The 22,815-nt window shown below is 38.5% G+C and overlaps 1 protein-coding gene and 1 pseudogene across 2 annotated transcripts; both read right to left on the bottom strand.

Annotated features, from left to right (window-relative positions):
• Positions 1-4,581: 4,581 nt before the first annotated feature.
• On the bottom strand, positions 4,582-12,607 carry ZTL (Galactose oxidase/kelch repeat superfamily protein). 2 transcript variants are annotated; one of them, XR_513541.2, is made up of 3 exons: positions 12,025-12,541; positions 5,141-7,061; positions 4,582-4,942 (listed from the first exon to the last, which is right to left on the bottom strand). XR_513541.2 is itself a non-coding variant. In XM_008225535.2 (2 exons), exons 1-2 carry the CDS (start codon positions 12,282-12,284, stop codon positions 5,450-5,452), a joined length of 1,872 nt encoding a protein of 623 aa, XP_008223757.1. In that variant the 5' UTR covers positions 12,285-12,607; the 3' UTR covers positions 4,582-5,449. The 2 variants fall into 2 exon arrangements, 1 of the variants encoding a protein (XP_008223757.1); XM_008225535.2 differs by having other exon boundaries at positions 4,582-7,061; positions 12,025-12,607.
• Positions 12,608-17,184: 4,577 nt separating this feature from the next.
• On the bottom strand, positions 17,185-19,677 carry LOC148920048 (uncharacterized; annotated as a pseudogene).
• Positions 19,678-22,815: the final 3,138 nt, after the last annotated feature.

Below are 22,815 nucleotides of genomic sequence, written 5' to 3'. Positions count from 1 at the left end.
AATTCATTACGACCAGGGACTGAGGGAGAAATAAAATGGTTGGCGAAAAGAGGGAGGCGCGTAGGGGAAAACAGGGACAAGAAGAGATGCGATGAAGATGGGTTGTGGGTTGCGAGAAGAGATTCGTTGGGCATGGGTTGCGGGGGTGGAAAGCAACTGTATATCTTATATTTTTGGACAAATTACAACAAACTCCCCAACCTATAGGGTCGTTTACGAGTTCATACCCATTTTGATGACATTTACGTAGTCACATATTCAACACCGCAAAACCTACAATACTCCGTTAAGCGAGATTGTCGAAAATCTGTTATCCTGCCCACGTGACATTTCAGAGACCCTTTTTTAACTAACGTGGACTCCACATAAGACATAAAATTAATAAAATAAATGAAAAAACAATATAAAAAAATCTAAAAAAAAAAAAAAAAAACTCATCCTCTCTCTCTCTCTCTCTCTCGGTTGATCTGGGCCAACGTTTGGCCAACATATTCGTCAAAGTTGGAATTGAGTCTCTGCTCTTGTTCGTCCCCTTCGTTTGCAAGTTCTAGTACAGAGCGAGCCAGAACCTGTGTGCTGGGAACGCCTTGTCTTCCCAGACAGTGAAGAAGAAGATACAGATGATCCATCGAGCCTCGACGACAATGCCGCCAATCTTCCACGGACCTACACCAATCGCATCGAAGGCCAGTCCTTCGATTACTTCGTGAGGAGATTTGATGACGCCATGAATTTGCTGCCCAATTTGAGAAGGCTCGATCTGAGCTTCAACAAGCTCGCTGGGTCACTTCCAAAATTGCCCCCCAATTCGCTGAGAAGAATAATGCCTGTGAATGGCCTCTTGTTTTTCTCTTCTTTTGTTCTGTTCGGGCAACTTGCAACAAAGAAAGAAAGTAGAACCAGCTGCCAAATTAGTGAATTATTTATTGCGCAGTTTGATCTTTTTTTCAAAGATTTTTTAGGTTTTAGACATAAATTTTTTCACTTTTGGAAAATGTTTTTCAAAAAGAAAAAACTACTCAACTTTCAAATCAGGCGTACGATGTATTGGATTCCTTAGAAATCTAAAAATAAATAAAGGCGATTTTTATATTTTTGCTTCTTTTAAAATTTTTCTCTCTCTTTTTGCTTTTTCCAAAATGTCCTTTTTCAAACCTTCCTCTAGAATCCACTCCACACACCCAGCCAACCCCTCCCTACAAAACAAAAAAAAAAAAAAACCAAGGCAGTCACCATAACCCACCAAACTCAAATCGATTTCAAAACCTAATTTGTACTTGGTCAATTTATTGATCAAATTCGAATTTGAATTCAAACCCTAACAGTGCGTTTGGATGAAGAAATTTAAAAATACAAAGGATTTCATAAATGACAGAATTTAAAATGACGAAAATTAATGTTCTAGAATTTGTAAAGTTTCTTGTTTGGATGATTGATTTAAAACACGGAATTTAACCATAATTTGTAAAGTTATAGTCTTTTGAAAATCAATCTCTCTTGTGATTTTAGAAATGACAACTGTTAGATAGAATTTAAACTTGGGATTTATGATCTTCAAATTCCATGTTTTTTTCCACGCGAATTTCTAAATTTCTATGTTTTTTTAATCCAAACAAAGGAATTGATCCATGTCAATTTAGAAATTCCGAGTTTTGTCAAAATCTCAAGTTTATTTCCCTCATCCAAACGCACCATAAGGTTGCAGAACACTAAAAAGCCCCAATTTCAGGCTTCGCTCGATAAAAGGAGGAGCTTTATGTGGCTTCGCTCGATTTGAACAAGAAATTTTCTTCTGTTTAGGAGCGAATAAGACATTATCGTCAATCCGAGGCTTTCAAACATCTGCTTCTCTTCGTCATCGCTTTCAATATCCTTGGGTGGCTTCTTTGTAGTTTCAACCATGGGAGAGCCTGTAGACTCTGAAGTTTTGATTTTAGTGCGAACAAAAAAGAAAAACGTTTTTGTTTTCTGCTTGGGTGGGGGAAGAAATCTGGGGTTGAAGAAATCTGAGAGTGAAAGAAATTAGGAGGAAGGGGAAAGAAATCAAGAGAGAGAATCCGGGTAGGGTTTTAAATTTTTTTAATTTAATATGTTTAATTTTAAAAATAATTTTAAAAATAAATTTTTTATTAGTTTTTTGTCCACGTGGAATCCCTCGTCAATTAAAAAATGGATCCTACAGATGCCACGTATGTATATAACGGATTTTCGGCGATCTCGCTAACGAAGGGGGCAAATTATAGGTTTTTTGCAACGTTGAGCATTTACTCATAAATGTCCCCAAAATCGGGTATAGACTCATAAATGACACTATAGGTTGGGGGTTTTATTGTAGTTTGTCCTATATTTTTTCTTGCAGGTGGCAGTGGGAAAAGAAAAAAACAGAGGGAGAAGGAGACAGGGAGAAGAGATGGATAGCAAAGGGTGGAAAGCGAAAGCAGAGGGGGAGAGAGATGGAGTAAGGAAGGGGAATGAAAAGTTGCAAAAAAAAAAATGGAATTTTCATTAAAAATTTATTTAATTATTTTTTATCCACATGTCACAATGTAATTGGACAGGTGGGCTCCACTTATCTTCCATGTCACACTTAACAGAATTTATAACCAAACGTAGGACTATTAGTGTCATTTGTGATAAAAGCCTTTTTTTCTATTCATGAAGTTCTATTGATGTTCTCTTGAGCAAAAATATGCTATGCGGGCAAATTATTTGATAAAAGTCATTTGAGAGTCGAAGTGGCGTGGATTTGGGGAAGCTAGGCTGCCATGTATAAGAGAGTTTCGACAGATGGTAATATTACATTTACCATAAATTCTTTTGTTAGGTAATGTTATATTTACCATACATTCTTTTTCATGGTATTCCTACCGACAAAAGGGGAAATGAGAAAGCAAGCAAGGGATGCTAAACTAAAAGAGAAGAATGTCATTTAGACCGAATTGCACCCTCTATTACAAACACCGATATTATCCTCAACTTAACCACCTGCAAAACCTAACAAGTGTGAGATTTTATCACAAAAAGTCTCAATACTATTAGTAATAAAACCATTCATTACATATTGTATTTTACGTTATCAAATTTCCAATATGAAGCTGTACCTTCTCAGCGTCCTGTTGGATGGGTTCTGATATCCAAGCTCTCTCTCTCTCTCTCTCTCTCTCTCTCTCTCTCTCTCTATGATTTATCACGTGATGAGAGATGGAGGCACAAAGGTCTCTTTGAAGGTCTATCGTATTTTTGGATTCCAACTTGCATATAAGAGCATGTCCACCCCAAAAGGCTAAGGCTAAGGCTAAGGCTAAGGTAAGGGCTGCTACTATTCATGTGAATAGTGACAACCCTGCCTTTTTTGGTTCAACCCCAAAAGACTAGGGCAAGGGCAAGAAAAAAAGAAAAGAAGAATATGCTACAAAATATAAACTTGTTATGTATTTATAGGGAAAGTGAATAAAATTGTTATGTATTTATAGAGAAAACATCCATAATTTTTTGGTTTTTTTAAAAAGATTGAATTTTTTTCCATTTATTTGAATTTTTTTTGCTCATCGACGCGCCTTCGGGCTGAAGCCTAGGCAGGATCAGCCTTTGAGCTTGTCCGGGCTACTGGTTGCGCGCTGGAGGTCCAAACCCTTGCAAAGGGGCCTCTTGCCCTGGCAAAAGGGTCTGCGCTGGACATGCTCTAAATGGATTTCCCAAGATAACCTAAATTTTTCTGGAGAACTCAGTTTCCACAAAAAATAACCGCCAACCAGGCCTATGTGGCTCTTTGTAATACTCCCTGGGGTTTTACAGTTGTTAGCTTGTTTTCTGGTTTTTGGTGCTGTCTCTTGGTTGTATTGGGGCCGTGCCTTTCTTTCCCTTTCGTTAAATGAAAGTGTGTTTCGACTACCAAAAAAAAAAAAAAAAACTCGGTTTCCACTGTTTCCCATGAAAGAACAAAAGCAACCACTTGTCTATGAATAGTGAAACATGAATCCCTGTTTCAATATTTCACTTTCCTTCACACTATTGAGAGAATTAAGAAATCTAGTCAGCAAAGTTGAATTGGAGGGTAGATTATGGGGGTCGACTTGTAACTGACAACTTCGTAACTTTAATATGCAAGTTCCCCTAATCCATGCTCCAACACCGTCCAACAGGACGCTGAGAAGTCACAGCTCTCCCTGGTTCTAAATCTGGTTTTGTCCATCTAAATTGCTTGTAGTCTTGAAAATTCCATCATTCTCCGTACCATGTAACTTCATCAAACATACAGAGACGGACCAGAGGCATAATCTTGAGTTTCACTTTACTATCAGACACCCAGAGTAACCTACTAAAGTGTTGGCGAGGCCAAGAGACTGAAATGAGAACCTACAACTACAAATGACTGACTACTAAAAACCCTAAAATAAAAAGTAGCATCCAGAAGAATGTGAAACACAAAAGTCCAAGGGGAAAAAGTATGCGGAAAGAAGAAAGTAAAATGCTTCTAAGAACACATGAATGATATTCTAAAGAAATCAAATCATCTTTATCCTTGGTCTAGAATTTGTTCTCTCCTAACCCACTTAAAAGCAAAAGCAGAGGCAAGACCCATCCGAATCAATCATTATCATTCCAGCAATTGCAATGGCCTAATGTCATAAACTCAGCAAGTGCATACAAATGAGAACAACAGGACCACAGCCACAGTCGAATTTACACAACAGAAAGAAATGTATCTGGACGAGTAAAAAAGACGAAACTGTATACAACATCAAAGAGAAACTAAAGAGCAAAGATCGGGGCAGCAAACAAAAGAAGCCACATTCCTTCAAGGCTGAAAATTGTCAAATCTCAATAAACCATCTTGGTAACTTGATCTGCACCCCAAAATGGCACCTCCATGTTCTGCAGAGTTGGGGTGCTGGCTTCTTCAGAAATCTGCCTCACAATCTTAGCTTGTGTATCGTTTAAGCTGGATGACACGTTGTAAACGAATGAAGGATAGATGAACAAAGGATTCATTACATAAAGAGGACTAGCAATACATTACTATAAACATGCATAATTTTCTCCTTTGGTTCAAATTACAGAACCTAATTAAAATAACACATACGCCTAATAAGACTAAGCCTACATATATAAACCTACCTGTCCATTATATACTACTAACCTGACAAGGAAGAATTAATCATTTGTCCGTACTGAAGGGCAGTCTCACACAAACCTCACAAAAAACAAACATGGTTCAAGTCACTCTTGAAATTAATTGAAAGTTCATCCGAGCCAGGGCAATTCCATATAAGAAATGTGCAGTAGAATAACACCCAAAACAAGTCCCGACTAAAGTAACATTTGTCAAGAGCTATTAGTGACTGAAGCAGCAATCTCTGCCTGGCTGAATCCTCAGAATGATCTCAAATCTTGCAGTTGAAGGCTTATGTGACCCTTGGTTACTGCGTGTTCCCATATACACTCTTAATCAGATTACAGAGTTTGCCAGCGAAAGCTCATGGAGTTCACTTAACATCCACTCTTCTCCAGTTTGACCACCAAGGACAATTGCCCTTGTCCCTCCAACAACACAAGTACTATGTCCCCAAGCGAATCTTGGGGGTCGCCCAGGTACATTTAATATCCTCCATGTAGGTTTTTCATCCGTTGGATCCAAGAGATAAAGTTGTGAGGCAGAGTGAAGACCAGCAACTGAACCACCAAAGATCAGGATTCTCCCACCAGGGAGGCTCACTGCTACATGATCAAGTCTAGGCGGAGGAGCCATACCCCCTGGATTTCCAGCACCGGGCATTCCACTCCCTGTAACACACCTCCAACACGGTTCGTCCTCACTCAGATCCATTGTGAACACATCACTAGAACGAAAACGAAGTGGTCCACTTTTGGCCAGGCCCCCAAACATCAAAATTTTCCTACCACCATATACAGACAGCGTATGACCCAATCTGGAAGGAGGCTTCCATGCTACCGGTATCTCTCTCCAAATAGGTTTCTCCATTGAGAGATCAAGCAAAAAAGTATCACTAAGGAGTACTCCAGAATCTGCACAACCACCTGAAACAATCAACTTGGTGCCATCAAGAGTGCAGGAACTGTGCCATGATCTTGGGAGCGGAGGAGCCAACCCAGATATTTCACGCCAAGTTGGAGGCTTTGCATCCAAATCCAGTACAAAAACATCATTTAGCAAGCCCTGCCTTCCACAGCCTCCAAATACCACCAAATGGGACCCATTCACACAAGAAAGTGTATGACCCCAACGGCCAGGAGGAGGAGAGCTCACTTGGACATGCTGCCACTCTGGGTTACTGGCATTTAGATCCAATACAAAGGTGTCATTCATCGGTTGCATATTGACCCCTTCACCACCAAAAAGGACAACACGATTGCCAACTGCACAAGCACTAAAGTTACATCGTGAGGGTTCAACAGAACCTCCAACAGTCACCTTTCTCCATGTTGCTGCTTCAAGAGTGGTCAGCTCCCGTGCCAGCCTACCCCACCCTAGCCTCTTTGCACCAGGCACAGCCTCTAAAACACGAGTTGTCTCACTACCCCATGCATTTTGGCAGACCATCCTCCAAAGGTCTTCATTCTTTGAAAGGTCATAGAGTCTCCTACAGACTGACCCAATAGATGCAATGTCTCTAGGCGCCAACTTTGAAAGAATCTTGAGAGCAAGAACCTCGTCACTCAATTGCAACATCCCACAAACCCCGCGACATATGTTTCGCTCCCCCAAGAGAACAGCAGGACGAAAAGCAGAAAGATAAGAACGAAACCTGTCAGAAGATTTTGCAGACTCCTTGATTGAAGTACCAGGAACTGGACCTAGATCAATATCTGCCTCTGTGAAGAACTGGATTCCAATGACGTGAGTTATCATATCATCATCCCCATATATAGGTGTCAGCCGCAATCTATTCATCATAGGAGATCCATCTTTCCTAAAGTTTAATAACTCGCCTTGGAATTCAATACCCTCCTCCAGACATCTTTTAATTTCTGAAACTACTGCAGAGTCCACTAGTGGATGCCTTCTTTTTGCAAATGGCCCTCTATATTGCAAAAATCGACTGTAGAAAAGGGCACAAAATCAGTACAAAACAGAGAAAGGGAGAAGAGAGAGATGCATTATTTCTTTAAGCTAACATCCAAATCCAACAAAAGAGAGCCCGCAAACTAAAAGGAACACAAAGGCACTATTTGTGATATCTCCAAACATAAAACAATTATACTCTTTGCAGCAGATAGCAACAAACTCAAAGTTCAGTTACTGCTTCAAGGCCTTTAATAAGGTCAAGTTTAATCACAATAGAACCAAATGTCAAAGATATAGTAAAATTTAAACTGACCTCCCCAAAAATCAGGCTATTTTACAGCAGTCTCCTTTACACTTTTGCAGCTTTGATATTGTTGTTTTGACTCAATTACTGTCATTGTTGATTTAATCTCGATTTTGCAATACTATATAACGAAAAGCAACAATTTTATCAGATATATAAATAATAACATAGATTACAACTCTCGCAAGTACTAAAAAATTGTGAAACTTCAATCTTTTGTTTTCCCACAAGGTCAATCTACTTCGGATACAATAATAACAACAATATTTTCTCCCATGGATTGAACCATGGACCACACACTGCATCTGATTCTTAAGGCCCATGATGGATCAAATTCTAGGAATCACAAGGACAAAGAGTGTTATTCTTTTCGTGACAGATGACTATTAAGATTAATTATCCTAAGCTAAGGGCAAAGATTGAGGCAAGGTCATTGATACCTGATGCAGGACGCGTAGGACCTAAATTTATTAGTTTCCTAATGTATTTGTTAGTTTCCTAGATTCTCTAGTTTTCCTTCTAGTAGGATTTCTACTTTTCCAGATTTCTAGTTTTAAGTTTCCTATTTTATTTGGGTTAGGATATCTGTTTAAGCAAGGGATTTTTATCCTATTATGTCTAGGTTTTAGTTTGCTATAAATACCCCCATGTAGTTCTTTAAAATTCATATTTGAATGTTGAGTAAACCTTTTCCTAGAACTCTCTGATTTCATCCCTTCAATCTATATTTTCTTCTCCTTGACCTCCGATATTCTTCTTTGTTCTACTGTTTCTGCCCTTCGTCTTGTTTTTCGATCTATATTTCTTCTCCTCAGTCTCTTATATTCTTCTATGTTCTATTGTTTAAGTGCTTCATCTAACACCTACGGGCTGTACTACATTAATACGATAATCACAAATTCAAAGGCTCCGATTCTATTAGGAATGTTCTATTAATTGCATCAAGTGCGAGAGAACCATTAGATAGTTGGGGTTCTTGATTTGGTTGTTCTGTTCACATGACCCAACAAAGAGTAGTACTCTTCTAACAAGAGTCAAGAAGGATGTGTTGCTTTAACAGTGGATGGTCAACCCAATAAAAATGCTAGTACATGAACAATCAGGATCAAGACGCATGATGTAAACAATCTTTTTAAAACCAAAACAGTGAAAGCGCCTCTGTTACGAATATTTGAAAAGACAAGCAAAAATATGAATTTAGCAATACTATTTGAAACATTATCTCAAACAAAATGCTACATATAGCTAAACAAGAAGCCTATTAGTGAGAGAACATACTTAAAAAATGAACAACTCAAACTAAAGATTTTGGGTTTGATTTTCATGTAGTATGTAAAATTGATATTTCAATGAACACATGACTTTAAAAATCTACAAGTCTCCTTACGCCCTTTCCATAAGAACCAAAAGGGATTCCATTGTTCAGGCCACCTCATGATGTGGTTGAAGGATCAAAACTGACTAATTTTCAGATTTCCATTTACGAGATTTCGGCTCTTCTGATTTTTCGCATGGATAATTCTTAAATGGAAATCTAAATTTAGAAGGGTTGTGTTATTAGACCGCATTGCAGTCGGCCCCAACAGTACGATCCCTATTGCATCAGCTTTTTTATACTTCTTTCAGTCCAATATGTCCCAACCCGAAATGATGATTAAGAATCAAACCCTTTCCTCTACAACATAGCCCTTAAAGGCAAAATTCATCATTGTAGGATATTTAAATACAAAATAGTTCAGATAGATAGATTATAAACGCTTGATAATTGACTAGGCTTGCTTCATCAACATCTTGATAGCTTAGTTATGCCTAAATGTGATGATCAAACATTCTTGGACTGGATTAGATTTTTTTCTCAAGCTTTTCCTTCTAAAACTCCACACGCTTGTTCAAGATCTTAATAACTCATTTAAGCCACGAACACAAAGAGGCTTGCAAACTGGCGCATTTAGGAATTTCCAAATGAAAATTCAAATATTTATTTGTAAAGTATAAGAAAGAATTCAAGGGTGTTGCATCTAAATCATGTTTTTTTTTTCTTTTGTAATTTAATATCATGCAGGTCACAAGTATAAGTGTTGACTAGTAAGGAACTCGGCATAAGCAGGTGACCTTCAGTGTCTAACACCTTATAAAATATTGAAGACTGCACCACTCTTAAGGCATGTAAAATGAATAATACCCATCAGAAAATCTCACATGGTTTCTGTTAATATTCCATGATAGCGTTAACACAGATCTTTTTTACACCTATTTAATTCTGATAGCGATTGGTGCGCAATTTTGTATTCAATTTTAGGTCCAACTCTAGACTGAAATCGAATCATGTCAAGGAAACTTGAACCTCATTTTGCATGATCAAGAATGCCCCCTGGTTGCACATACTTTTTGTAAAACACTTCTAGTTTATCTACTACTTCATTAAAACCCAAGGGCACTTCACTTGAATCAAGTTGGATATGTATAACAATGTCTGTAACCTCCAACAACATACTCCTTTCTACCAACACAATCTTTACGCTTAAGCAGTATCATGAAATGGCAATTCAGTGGTGAATATATAAGCTTTATCCTACTTTAAGCTGGCCAATTACTTCATGGTTGCTAAAGCCTTATGAAGATTTTCATATAAGGTAGGAAAAGCCTATGATAATAGATGTTTTTAAGAGACAGTATGGTGCATCTAAAACACTAAGGAGACTTGTTCACTTTCTTCTTTATGTGCTTTTAATCCATGCAAAATCTTAAAAAAACTTGTTCAACAATAAGCATTTGTTGTAACGCAACTATTTAAGACAATGGTAGAAGATTAGAAGGATCACATAAGATACCATCTAGAATATGAATCTTGATAAAACTAAAAGTTCGACTAGAACTGTAACCAAGGCACACCTGAACCCAACACCAAACCAACTTGGACATTGATCACATTTTCTAAAAAGAAAAAAGGAAAGAAAAAAAAGAGATATTTAGTTATATACCCATTCTTAGCACTAGTAATATAGATAAACCCTACACCATTTAATTTCTATAAACAAAACCCCCACACAATCCTAAACAATTAGAAATCAGAATGATGGATAAAAACAATAATGAAGTTAATCCAAAATAAGCAAAAAGAAAGAATAATGGAAGAAAGAACTTCCTCATATTCCAAGACAACAGCATTCACAATATGCAGTCAATCCTATATTATTAAGAAAAAAACCATGAAAATGTACTCATTTAAGTTATATCCAATAATTGCTTAAGTATGCAATTAGAAGATAGTCAACCCAAAACCAAAATAATATACCCTGGTTTCCAATAACCTAAACCAAATGTAGAGAATATGCATGCCAACACAATCTAACTCCCAAGATATCCAAGGGAAAAATCCATTTTCAGAAGAAAAAGAAAAATAATAAAATGTTTGCATATCTTTGCGGTGTCAATAGATGATACTATGATAGCATGCACAATTGATTTCCTAGAAAGAAATATACGCAAATAAACCTTTACCTAAAGAATCTTTGGAGGTGCTAAATTACAAGTATAAAAATAAAAACAAATTCATGCCATATTAAACAGGTTCAGAGATACTCCACAGATATATGATACTAATATAGCAAATAACCATGACACACATGAAGCCTTTACATTTTTATTTTTATTTTTAAAAAAAGAAAAGTTCAACTAACAGATAGAGCACCTTAAAAACACTCCTAAGATGTAATTTATCAATAAAATTACTACCACTAATAGATTTGAAGAAAGATAAAAGCTTTGACTTCAACAGTATGATAGAGTGTAACTAAATCAAACCAAAAGGAATGCAATTTGTGTCAATGAACTTGCTAATAGCTCTCAAGCATTATAGAAGCAGCTAGGAAATTCGCCACACTACTCTAGAGTAGAGGTGGAGAACGCTTCATATAAAAATAAACTTAATAAGATATGATATATAAAAAACAAAAACCTTCTGGATGTCTAAGCACTCTAGAGATGTTACCTTTAACATGATTCATCGACTGGGGTGGAGTTCTATATTGAATGTGGCTTGTTTTGTTCCTTTTGCTCTGTATTTTCTAATTGGTGTACCTAGATGGACTACCTGTCCATTCCATTTTCAATTATTTCCTTTCTTTTATCAAATTATCTTTTATAATCAACACTAATATCAAAAACTATGATAGAAAAGGAGCAACAGGATGACAAGCCCAACAAGGCAACGCCCAAAGATTAGAACAAAACCCTTTGCATTAAATTTCGTTAAAATTATATCCTGAAATTTGTCATTTTCTTTAACAACTACAGCATGAGAGGGACTACAGGAAACAATATGCCGTATCTCTAGTCTCATAACCCCGTCATGACTACCTATCTGACCACATCAATCAATAAACCAATTACTCGCAACTCCAATTTGCTTCTTTGCATCCAATTTACGAGCCCAAACAAAACCCTAGACAACTCACAAGCGCATGAGCTCTCAAATGCCAACCACAACCACTACAGAGAAAAACTATTCAATCCACAAAACCCATCATGCAGCTCCTCTAACTAAGCAAAAAATAACCGCCCCACGGTTTTCAGCAGCCAAAAACAAGCATTTCCAACAACCCCAATTCAACCCCCCAATCAAAACCAAAGATACAACCACAAAACCCCCAATTCAAACCCTAAAATCAAAAACCCAAAAGAGAAAACTGACCAATTGCGACCGAGAACCTCCTCCGCTCGGTACCCGGTGACCATTTCGAAGACGGTGTTGACGTAGATGATGGGATGGTCCGGGTCGAGAGCATCGGTGACGACGAACCCGCACGGCGCCGTCCGGAGCATATTCTCGACAGGGAAGGGAAGTGGGCCGGGGCCGGGGCCCGAAACTTCGTCGTCTTCGTTGAAAATCAAGCTCCCTTCCTCGTCCTCCTCTCCCTCGGCGCTCAGATCCGAATTGCTATCCCACTCCATTGTTGTTGCTTGTTATCAGTCGAACAGTGAATTGGTCTTCTCCTTCAACCCATGAGAAATCAAATGAAATTGTGAAATTGTTGTTCCGCAAAACGCAGAGAGATCGATTGTCCGGAAACGGAAGGGAAGGAAGGAGGTGGAGAGTGTCTGAAAGGCTGGGGGATACGAGCGAGTGGTGGGCAGTGTTTTTGCAAATTAGCTCAAGCCTGCCTAACGGATGGTCGGCTTCATTTTAACGACTTTGGTCTATTTTTTAGCCCCAAATGGATAAAAAAGAAATAAAAGGAGAATTCTCTGGCACAGCCCGATGTCTCTGTTTGGGTGAAGAAAAGAAAAGGGGACAATTTACATAAAACCCCTCAAACTATAGGGGAGCAAATTACATAAAAGTTCATACCTAACTTTAGAGACATTTAAATGTACATCTCAAACTTCCGAAAGCCTCTACAAAATGTCACTCTGTTGCTAAACCGTTAGTAAGGCTGTTAAATGCTGATATAGCAAATGTGAGACCCATTTTTCTTATGACATGGACTTCCAAGAGGACAAAAAATTAATAAAAAATTCTTTATTTTTTCAAATATTAAAAAAATTAAATTAAATAAGTAAAAACGAAAAACGAAAAATTATCTCCCCTCTCTCCTTTCCACCCAACCACCATAGCGCAACCAACCACCCATCATCGTAGCCCAACCAACCACTCACCACCATAGCCCAATCAACCGCACCTACCCCCTTCTCGATCTCGTTTCTTTCTCTTTCTCTTTCTCTCTCCCTCTCTCCCCCAAAAATTTATCACGACACCCATATCCTGGGTTTGGCGATGAACATGGGCTTCGACGATGAAGATTGCAGCAATTTGGCGATGAAGATGAAGTTTGGCAATTGTGTCATCTCTCCTCTCGACCTATAACCATCTCCGGTAGCCATGGGCTTCGACCTGAGAACGTGTACCAATCGAGGTGGTTGTTTACTGCGCTTGAACCAAGAGCACGCTGTTGCGGCGGATCTTATCTAAGCATTCCAATAGCTGCTCGATCTCTTGAGCGAGTGCGGTCGTGGCGTTGCTCGGATCTCTACTGTAGAAGCTTCTTGACGATTTTAAGCTAGCGCTCGGCTTCCACTCTGTTTGGATCCATGGATTTAGATGTCCCATGGCGTTTGCTGGGAAAACAAAAAATTTCAAAATCCAAAATGGAAATTACTAGAGGTGGTTGTTGGGTTTTGCTAGATTTTTTTTTAATTTTTGCTTTTAATTTTTGAATTTATTTAACAATAATAAATAATTTAAACAATATAACAATTTTTTTAATAATTTTTTGTCCACTTGGAAATCCACATCATCAAAAAATGGGTCTCATATTTGCCACATTAGCATTTAACATATTCACTAACGGTTTAGGTGACGAAGGGGGCAATTTGTAGGATTTTCGGGAATTTGAGTATGGGTATAAACTTGAAAATGATCATATAGTTTTGGGGGTTTTATGTAGTTTGTCCAAAAAAAATTATGAATTGTAGGTCGGTGGTAGGGCTACCAGGTTAGGAGAAATTAGAACAATAGAAGGTAGAGGTGCGCACCGTTTTGATTATTAAAGGTAACAAACTAGTGAAAATTAGCTTTGATTTGCAGATAAGTAGTCTCAGGTTCGAACCCTGCATCTTGTTAGTGTGTGAGAGGAAAACCCCTCCCCATTCCTAACTTTGGCCACATAAAAAACACTAGACAAAACTATGTGAATTTTGAGGTTTGTTTCAAATTGGTACCCAACTTGAATCTACAAATTGGTATCCGATCTTGTTCTAATGCTTATGTGTCATATGTAGTCCATGTTAGCACTACAACCACATCCACATGTGCCACATAGCATTTAACAAACTTGTTCGATCTCAACAAAAAGGGGTGCTGGGATTCTCTCTCTACTACCCATGGTTGGGCTCAAGAAAGTGGGATTGGGTTTTGGTACCCCCAGGTAGCCCAAAACCTTCACCTTTTGAACCCTCAATGGGCCTTATGGACCTTCGTACCCATTTATACCCTCACACACTCAGCAAGCCCTATACATTATGTAACTTGGGCCTAGTTAAGCTTGTTCGATGGTTTGACACTAAAACAAAGGAGTTGCTAGGTGTTGCATATTACTCACATGCTTGTGCTCAGGCTTCTTTGTATTGCAAAGGTTTAAGGTTGTGTTAGGTAATGCTTGATGAAACAATAAGTACGGGCTTATAGAACCAGTACATTTTTACAGGCTCATTGTGACCTCCTACATGCCTAGTTATATTTTCATTTGGCATGACATGAGTATCGAAGTTGCACTTGATGGGTTTCTGCATACCCTCGTTGGACCTCCTTTACAACAAGGAGTATATTGAGGTTGAAATACACATGAGCCCTCTTAAGATTTTTGTAGCCTTAATATCCTCATTTTCACAAATTGATACAAAGACAACACTAAGAGCATCTACAATGATTAGGATCAATGCAATTTTATCCCATAAAATTGAACGAAAACAATAAAATCTCACTTGCAATGGTGTGATTTAGCTCATTGCAATAGATACAATTGCAATAGAGTGTGCTATGTGATGAACCCTCCATTACAATTGCAATAGGCTAACCACGGTACCCACATGCCAATAAAAAATGAAAAAAAGTTACAATAATTAATGCATTATATTGTTAAGAGCATCTGCAATGGTTGTTCAATAGTTAAATGCAATAGAAAAAAAACAACAATGCATTATGTCGTTAAGAGCATTTGCAATGGTTGTTCAATAGTTTAATACAATATACAAAAATACATCAACTAATTTTTTTTTTCAAATATATTCAAAATTGGTATCTTTTTTAGAATATTGCAATGGTACAATTTTTAGTGTTATTGTCTCTTTTATGTTCAATTAAATATATGCAAAAAAAAAATTCAATTTATTAAACTATTAAAGAATCATTGTGGATACTTTAAGACAACGCGTCTCCTCCTCTAAAGAAAAACTTCATTATCACAGTGATTCCACCATCAACATCCACATAAGTATCCCAAACCAATCCAATTTTGACAGCTGGCAGCAGACTTAAAAATATTTTAGGGTAAACTGCGAAAACACCACAGGACTATTTCGATTGTCGAAATGTCCCCCGTGGATTATTTTTTTCAGCCACTTTAGCATTCGAATTAAAAGTAATCACCAATTTCACCCCTGCCATTAGTTTTTTCCCAATTCCATCCAAATGCCCGTCAAAAAACACCACGTGAAAGACACGTGAGCGGTCTGATGAGGGTAATATCATCATTCTATACCTCAGCCCTCAGCCCCCTTTAATTCGAATGAAAGAAGCCCATGTAGCCTTCGTTTCGACATGGAGATTCGATAGAAACCACCCCTTCTTCACATAACCCACCATTGATGACAGAACCCAACCCTATTTGCAAGCGATCCAACCTTCTCACGTCGCTAATGTTCATCAATTTCACGAAGAAGAGAAGAAATTGCAGTTGAAGATAGGATGCATAGGAACAGACGGGCAGCTTCTACCGAATCAAGTTCGACCACTTTTATTACATAGGATGATATGATGCGTATCTGCCGGTGTGGATTTGAGGCTGAAACGATTATTTACTGGTCTGATGAAAATGCAAGGAGGAGGTTATATGTGTGTTGTAAAGAGAAGTATGGTGGTGGTTGTGGTTGGAAGGACCCAAAAATGTCTGAGCAGGCCAAACATGTCATATGTCGATTGTGCAAGAGCTAAGAAACAGAGAGAAAAAATTTCGAAGGCTAATGCTGAGTTGTTTTGTTATGATTCTATTGTTGTTTGTTTTATTAGTTAGCTTTTCATTTGGTTGAAAGTATGTTAGGTTTTGATTTGGTTAAATGTAGATTAGTTGATTTGGTTGAATATAGTGGCATTTTTGTGCCTTGTTTTGGCTTAACCAATGCAGTGGCATTTTGATTTGGTTCAATATACATCTTGAGGTTAAATCTAGATTACACAATTTTTGGATGAGTTTGAAGTTTGGACCAAATCTGAATTTAGTTCTTGTAAACTTAATGATGGGTTTGGTTGTCATTCAACAATGTCATATTCAAAACCAAATTAACCTAGCACAACTTCAATATAAGCATAGAATTGTCTTTTAAGCTTGTTTAAAGGTGATACTTACCCTTTGGCACAAGCTAAGGTAAAATACTCAAAAATTACAAACATAATACAACAAAAGCAAGGGAAATACACTAATCCAAAATTACAACAGAAACAGAATTCATTCAAAAGAGCCATCTGTTCAAAATATACATTCCAACCCAACCTAAATACATCCAAATTTCATCTAAAATAGCCATCAGTTCAAAATACAGTGAGGAAACTTCTACTACAAAATATACATTCCAACATTGCTTAATCATCCAAAATTCATCCAAAAGAGCCATTTGTTCAAAATACACACATCTACCAGCCTTGTATTAAAAATATACATTCCAAAATCCATCCTAATCCATCATGTATTTTACCTCCATGGTCTTACCTTTTTTGCAGGGGATTTGAACCTTTTCCCTTGTGGCCTGGAAGTGTTTTGAGTAACATTGCTTGGACCTGCTTGTAAAGCTAAATTGCAAGGAGCTAGTTGTGAAGTAATATTGGTTCCACTTCATTGGGTAGCAACATTGGTTAGAGCTATTTGGCTTACAGTGGCTGCAGTCCTTGTCAACCCTCCTCCAATTACCTACAAATGAAATTAATCACAATTAAAACAATTGAAATAAATCACAATTAATCACAATTTCACATTATTTATTTGTTCTTCTTCAGATTGATTGACTGAGCTGGTTCCTCTTCCTCTTCCTCTCTATCTTCATATCTCTTACACACCTCATTCACATAACTCATTGGACTCCTCTATTGCCTTGATATAGCAGTCATGGCATGGTAGCATGGGATGCCACAAAGATCCCATTTTCTACAAGAGCATAAGTGAGTATTTAAATCAACTGCATATTGCCCACCAAGTATATGGGTGACTTGAAACCTGTTCATACCTGCATTCTGTGCAATGTGTTTGTGCAAATAATCTCATGGGAGAATATTCGCTTCTAGATCCTTCAACCTTTGATCTTTCTTCTCTCTCTTCCTCGATTCCTGTAAAAAAGATCTGAAGTAAATAGACCACACCCTGGGGGTGTTGGCCAAAGGCCCTCCGATGCCTAAGTTAGTTTGAGTGTTTGTAGGAAAATAATGGCTAAGCAAAGGGTACGGAGTTGTATGTATAGTGTGAACTGGGCGGTCGGAGCCTTGTGTGATGGCCGGAGTCGTGTGAGTAAATATGGAGAGTGGAGAGTTGAGAGGGGGAGAGAGCTTCAGTTATTTTTCTTTGTTATTAGGAATAGGTTTAGATGTCCCTTGAATGATGAATGAGGTCATCTATTTATAGGAGCCTTGGGGCTAGGGTATAGAGAATAAACTCTTATTCTGATGAGTTTATTCTTTACCCAAATTCGTAGAGATCGAGTCTGACTTGATTATATCTCTTTATTGAAGATAATATTTGAATTAATGATATTATCTCCTCTTTATTAGGATAATATCTGAATTACTGACATTATCTTATTAAATAAATATAATATCCTATTAATTTAGATATTTATCCCTATTAATTAATTGGCCAGATAAACTGGTTCAATTAATTAATTTAAGAGATAATTTTTTTTCCACATGGCGTGCCATGATTGGAGAGGAAAATATTTGCTCCCACACAATGCATGAGCCACTCTCTTTCAAATTTTTCTCAATAATCTGAAATATCTTTAGCCCAACTCTTTGAGTTCATTTTACTTCCTTTTGTCTTGCAACTCTCAACATCAAATAGGTTCTTATCCTTTCCACCATCGTGATTATTGGTTTATCTTTTGCCTCCAAAATTGCTAAATTGAAGCATTCACATAAATTGTTCAGCAGTATATCACATTTGCGCCCAGTAGTAAAATGTGACATGCTTCAATGAATTGCTGGCCTATCCTTAAGCCATGTATGAGCTGGGGTAGATATTTCCATAATATTATCCATCTCAGCTTCCCACCAAGGAAGTGTTGTACTTCTAGCAGCAACCCATAGCCTCTGTTTAAGTGCCAAACTATCATGCCCATCAACTTTGAAATTATTGTGCAGATACCTTACACAATGCTCATGTTCAGTATCTGGCTTTAAAGCCTCAATTGCTTGCCCCAATCCTTTTTGTTTGTTAGTGATAAAAACCCACCCATTTTCAGTGCCTCTTACCCCAACATCATTGAAGAATATCTCTAAAAATTATGTCCAAATGTCTCTACTTTCTGTCTCCACAACAGCAAAAGCTATTGGGAATATACCATTGTTGGCATCAATCCCAACAACACTTAAAAGTTGTCCAGTATGTTGTCCTTTGATGAAAGCCCCATCAAAACCAACCATGGTTCTGCATCCTTCAATAAACCCCTTCCTCAGTTGAGCAAAACATATATAAAGCCTCTCAAAAATTGGATTATCTCTTCTCAATGATGTCTTCACTAAAACTGTGCTTCCTTGGTTTTGCCTCTTAAACTCCTCACAATAATCCCACAGTTTTGCATATTGTTCTTGAATGCTTCCTTGAATCATCTCCTTTGCCAAATTCTTTACCTTGTAGTATTGGTCCCTAGTAACATCTATACTGTAATGTTTCCTCACCAATGTTATGAACTCAGTAACTGACATGTTAGGTTTGGTTCTGAGATCCTCATCAAACCTTTTAGCTAACCATTGTGAAGTGGCAAACCTACTTCTTTGAGATCTGCCACATGTATGAATTGGATGGTATGTCTTCACTCTAACAGTGGGCCTTTTCCCAACATGTGCAGCATACAATAACCAAGGACAATCTTCAAGTTTATCTTTAGATTCATCTTCACCCTCTTGACCTTCTTCACCCTTACCATGCATCTTACTCTTATCACTTTTACTATGACTCTTTGCCTTATCACCCTTAGCATGCCTCTTTGCCTTTTCACCCTTAATATGCCTCTTTGCCTTATCAACCTCCTTATTACCATCACATACGAGCCTCACCCTATGAGAGTTATTCTTCACAAACCTTAGTCTTCTAGCACACCTGCATGCATAGTACTTTATAGCCTCTCTACATTCCTGCATATTAGGAAACTCCAAACCCAAGTGGAATTTTGGATCTAAAAGGTCATGCTGTTTATTGTACTGCTTGAACTTTGGCTGCCTCAAACCTCTCTTCTTGCCATCTTCATCTTGAGTATCTTCAGGCAAACTCTCTAAGTCTGATGTATTATAACCATCAATGTCACCCTCACCTGGTTCTTTATGTCTATCATCTTGCTCTTTAGTTACAACATACCTCTGAAAATTCATGTTGTCCTCTTCATCACTTTACTCAAACTCACTATCTATGAAATCATCATCTTCTTCTTCATCCTTCCCACCTTGCTCAGCTTCATCATTTTCTACCTCAACTTCTTCCTCTACCTCACCAAATTCTTCCTCTATCTCAACATCCACAAACTCATATTGCCTAATTTCTTCATCACCATCATATCCATGATCAGTGTTTTCATAATGTTCAATATTTCCACCTTGTGCAGAGAATACTGGTTATTGAACATTTAGAGACTTAGATGCTGGATTGTCAGTTATATATAACACAAACAACTGGCTTGGTTTCACCAACTTCAATGATCCAAAATAATCTTTATCTATCCTAATTTCAACCCAGCCATTTGTCTTATGCTTGTAATAGTATTGAATGTTCTGCTCATCATAACCAAGGTGTTTAACCATTTCAAATAACACAACCATTGAAATCTCATCTTCATCTTGCCCATCAACCCATTGTACAATACCTCCCATATATAAACCATCAACAAAGCAACCTCCCTTCAAGTGTGAACATGTCAGGATTAGTTGCACAACAATAAATTTTCTCATTAATTTACTATCTACCCTATACAGTACAATATACATTTACTATCTACCATATACAATACCCTATATAGTACATTACTATTTACCCTATACAATACACTACAATACAATACAAACTCATACAAAGAACCCGACAAATAATAAACAAACAACATGCATAAGGGACCACATTCACAACTCAACCTAAGTATCAGTCAACAAACAACAACCATAGGGACCACTTTCTTTCTTTTATTATGTTTTTTCATAAAGTCCAGTAATGAAATCCAACAATAAAACTGACAAGACCCGTCCCAAATTTTCCAAACCCGAGACGAATCTCTGGAAACCCCGACATCACCCCAATGTCGGGCCCACTCATTAGATGTAGCTTCTTTTCAAATAGAGTAGGACACGAGACTTTCTGCCAAAATTTGGCAGAGTCTCTCAAAATTGAACATTTCCCAATGTTCAACCTGCATAAAATCACAATTCATATATCCCAACCGGCAGCATGCACAAGATAACAATATACAATTCAGCTACTTGGCCTCCGGCCCTCAAATACTTCAAAACAAATTACCAACACATTCCTTACGCTGAATAATATAATGAATTGCACTTATCATTTAATTTTTTTTAATCAATTAGCATACGAGGCTCCAACCTTCTAACACGGCTGCATCCCACTTTCACCCAAATTTCGGACCAACGACAAGGTCCGAACCAAACTGAACAAAGTACCTAATTAAATCTAATCCGTTCACTTAGTCCACCGAGCAAGCCTCAATTTAACCAAGTTCCTGGACCAGCAACAAGGTCCGAACAAATCTCGCGGCTGCACCTAGTAACTTCAGCCGCATACGTTCTTATCGAGGGATCAAGTCACACGTAGTTCTTTCGTATCAATCCTGGCTCCTAATTTCAAATAAACCATTACAAATTCATACATTCTAGGATTTATCCATCACAACTCACCAAACACAATCACATAGTTCCCCTCATACGTCCAGACTTACCCGGCCATGTATGGGGTCCACACACACCGGCTACTCCTACGATACGTGCGACCTCAACACAATCACAATATCTCCTCGACGATTGGACGACCCGCCTCAGTATAGGTCCAAACACGCCGCTACTCCTACGACACGTCGACCTCAACACAATATCACATCACCTCATACGACGGACGACCGCCTTGTATGGGAGTCATCAACACGCTACTCCTACGACACGCGGCGACCTCAAGACAATATCACATCACCCTCATCGACGGACGACCAGCCTCATACAACACGCTACTCCTACGACATGTGCAACCTCAACACAATATCACATCACCCCTCATACGACGGACGGCCTCGTGATGAGGTCTGGCAACACACCGCTACTCCTACGACACGTGTGACTCAACACAATATCACATCACCTCATACAACAGACGACCCGATGGGTCTCAACACGGCTACTCCTACGATCGTGCAACCTCAACACAATCACATATCTCCTCGCACGATGGGACGCCCGACCTCGTATGGTCAATACTGCCGCTACTCCTACGACATGTGCGACCTCAACACAATATCACATCACCCTCATACGACGGACGCTCAGAGGGTCACAACACGCCGGCTACTCCTACGACACGCTTAACACAATATCACATCACCCTCATACGATGACACAACACGCCGACTACTCCTACGATACGACCTCAACACAATCACAATATCTTCCTCGCACGATGGGACACACCCGTCATGGGGTTTGTCAACACGCCGATACTCCTACGACACGTGACCTCAACACAATATCACATCACCCTCATACGACGAACGACACCTACCAACACGCCGCTACTCCTACGACACGTGCGACCTCAACACAATATCACATCACCTCATACGACGACGCACCCGTGGGTGCAAACACGCCGCTACTTCGACACATGCGACCAACACAATATCACATCACCTCATACGACAGACGCCCGACTCGATGAGGTCCAACATGCCGCTACTCCTACGACACGCGCGACCTCAACACAATCACAATATCTTCCTCGTGACGACGGACACACCAGCCTCGATGGGTCTCACACACGCCGCCACTCCTACGACACGCGACCTCAACACAATATCACATCACCCTCATACGACGGAAGCACCAGGCCTCGTATGAGATCTGTCAACACGCGGCTACTCCTACGACACGTGTGACCTCGCAAGCATATCTCATCGTCCGCTTTGGGCACTGCTATATTCTCACCAGCCCGCAGTTTAAAGGCCTCAACACAATTACAGGTACTTACAAAGTGTAATCAAAATTCGGGAGAGGTACATAGGGTGGTGCGTATAGCACTTCAAACTGAAAATCTACTCTCTTTTTATACCTTTATACATCCACACAATTAAATATATATCTAATTTCTAATCTTATACAAACCTCAACCAATATAACATCTCATAAACTCCCCCATTTAAATTCATCAATTAATATCCTAAACCCACAATATCCACATACAATCAAGACCCGTCACTATGGTCATTTTAATCTTCCTTGGAAGGTAACACTACCTTGAAATTC

The sequence above is a fragment of the Prunus mume genome, linkage group LG2, assembly GCF_029339155.1.
Source record: "Prunus mume cultivar Tortuosa linkage group LG2, ASM2933915v1, whole genome shotgun sequence".
In the NCBI taxonomy this organism is placed as follows: domain Eukaryota; kingdom Viridiplantae; phylum Streptophyta; class Magnoliopsida; order Rosales; family Rosaceae; genus Prunus; species Prunus mume.
Note: the sequence above shows the minus strand (reverse complement) of the source record. Positions and strands in the feature narration are given on the sequence as shown.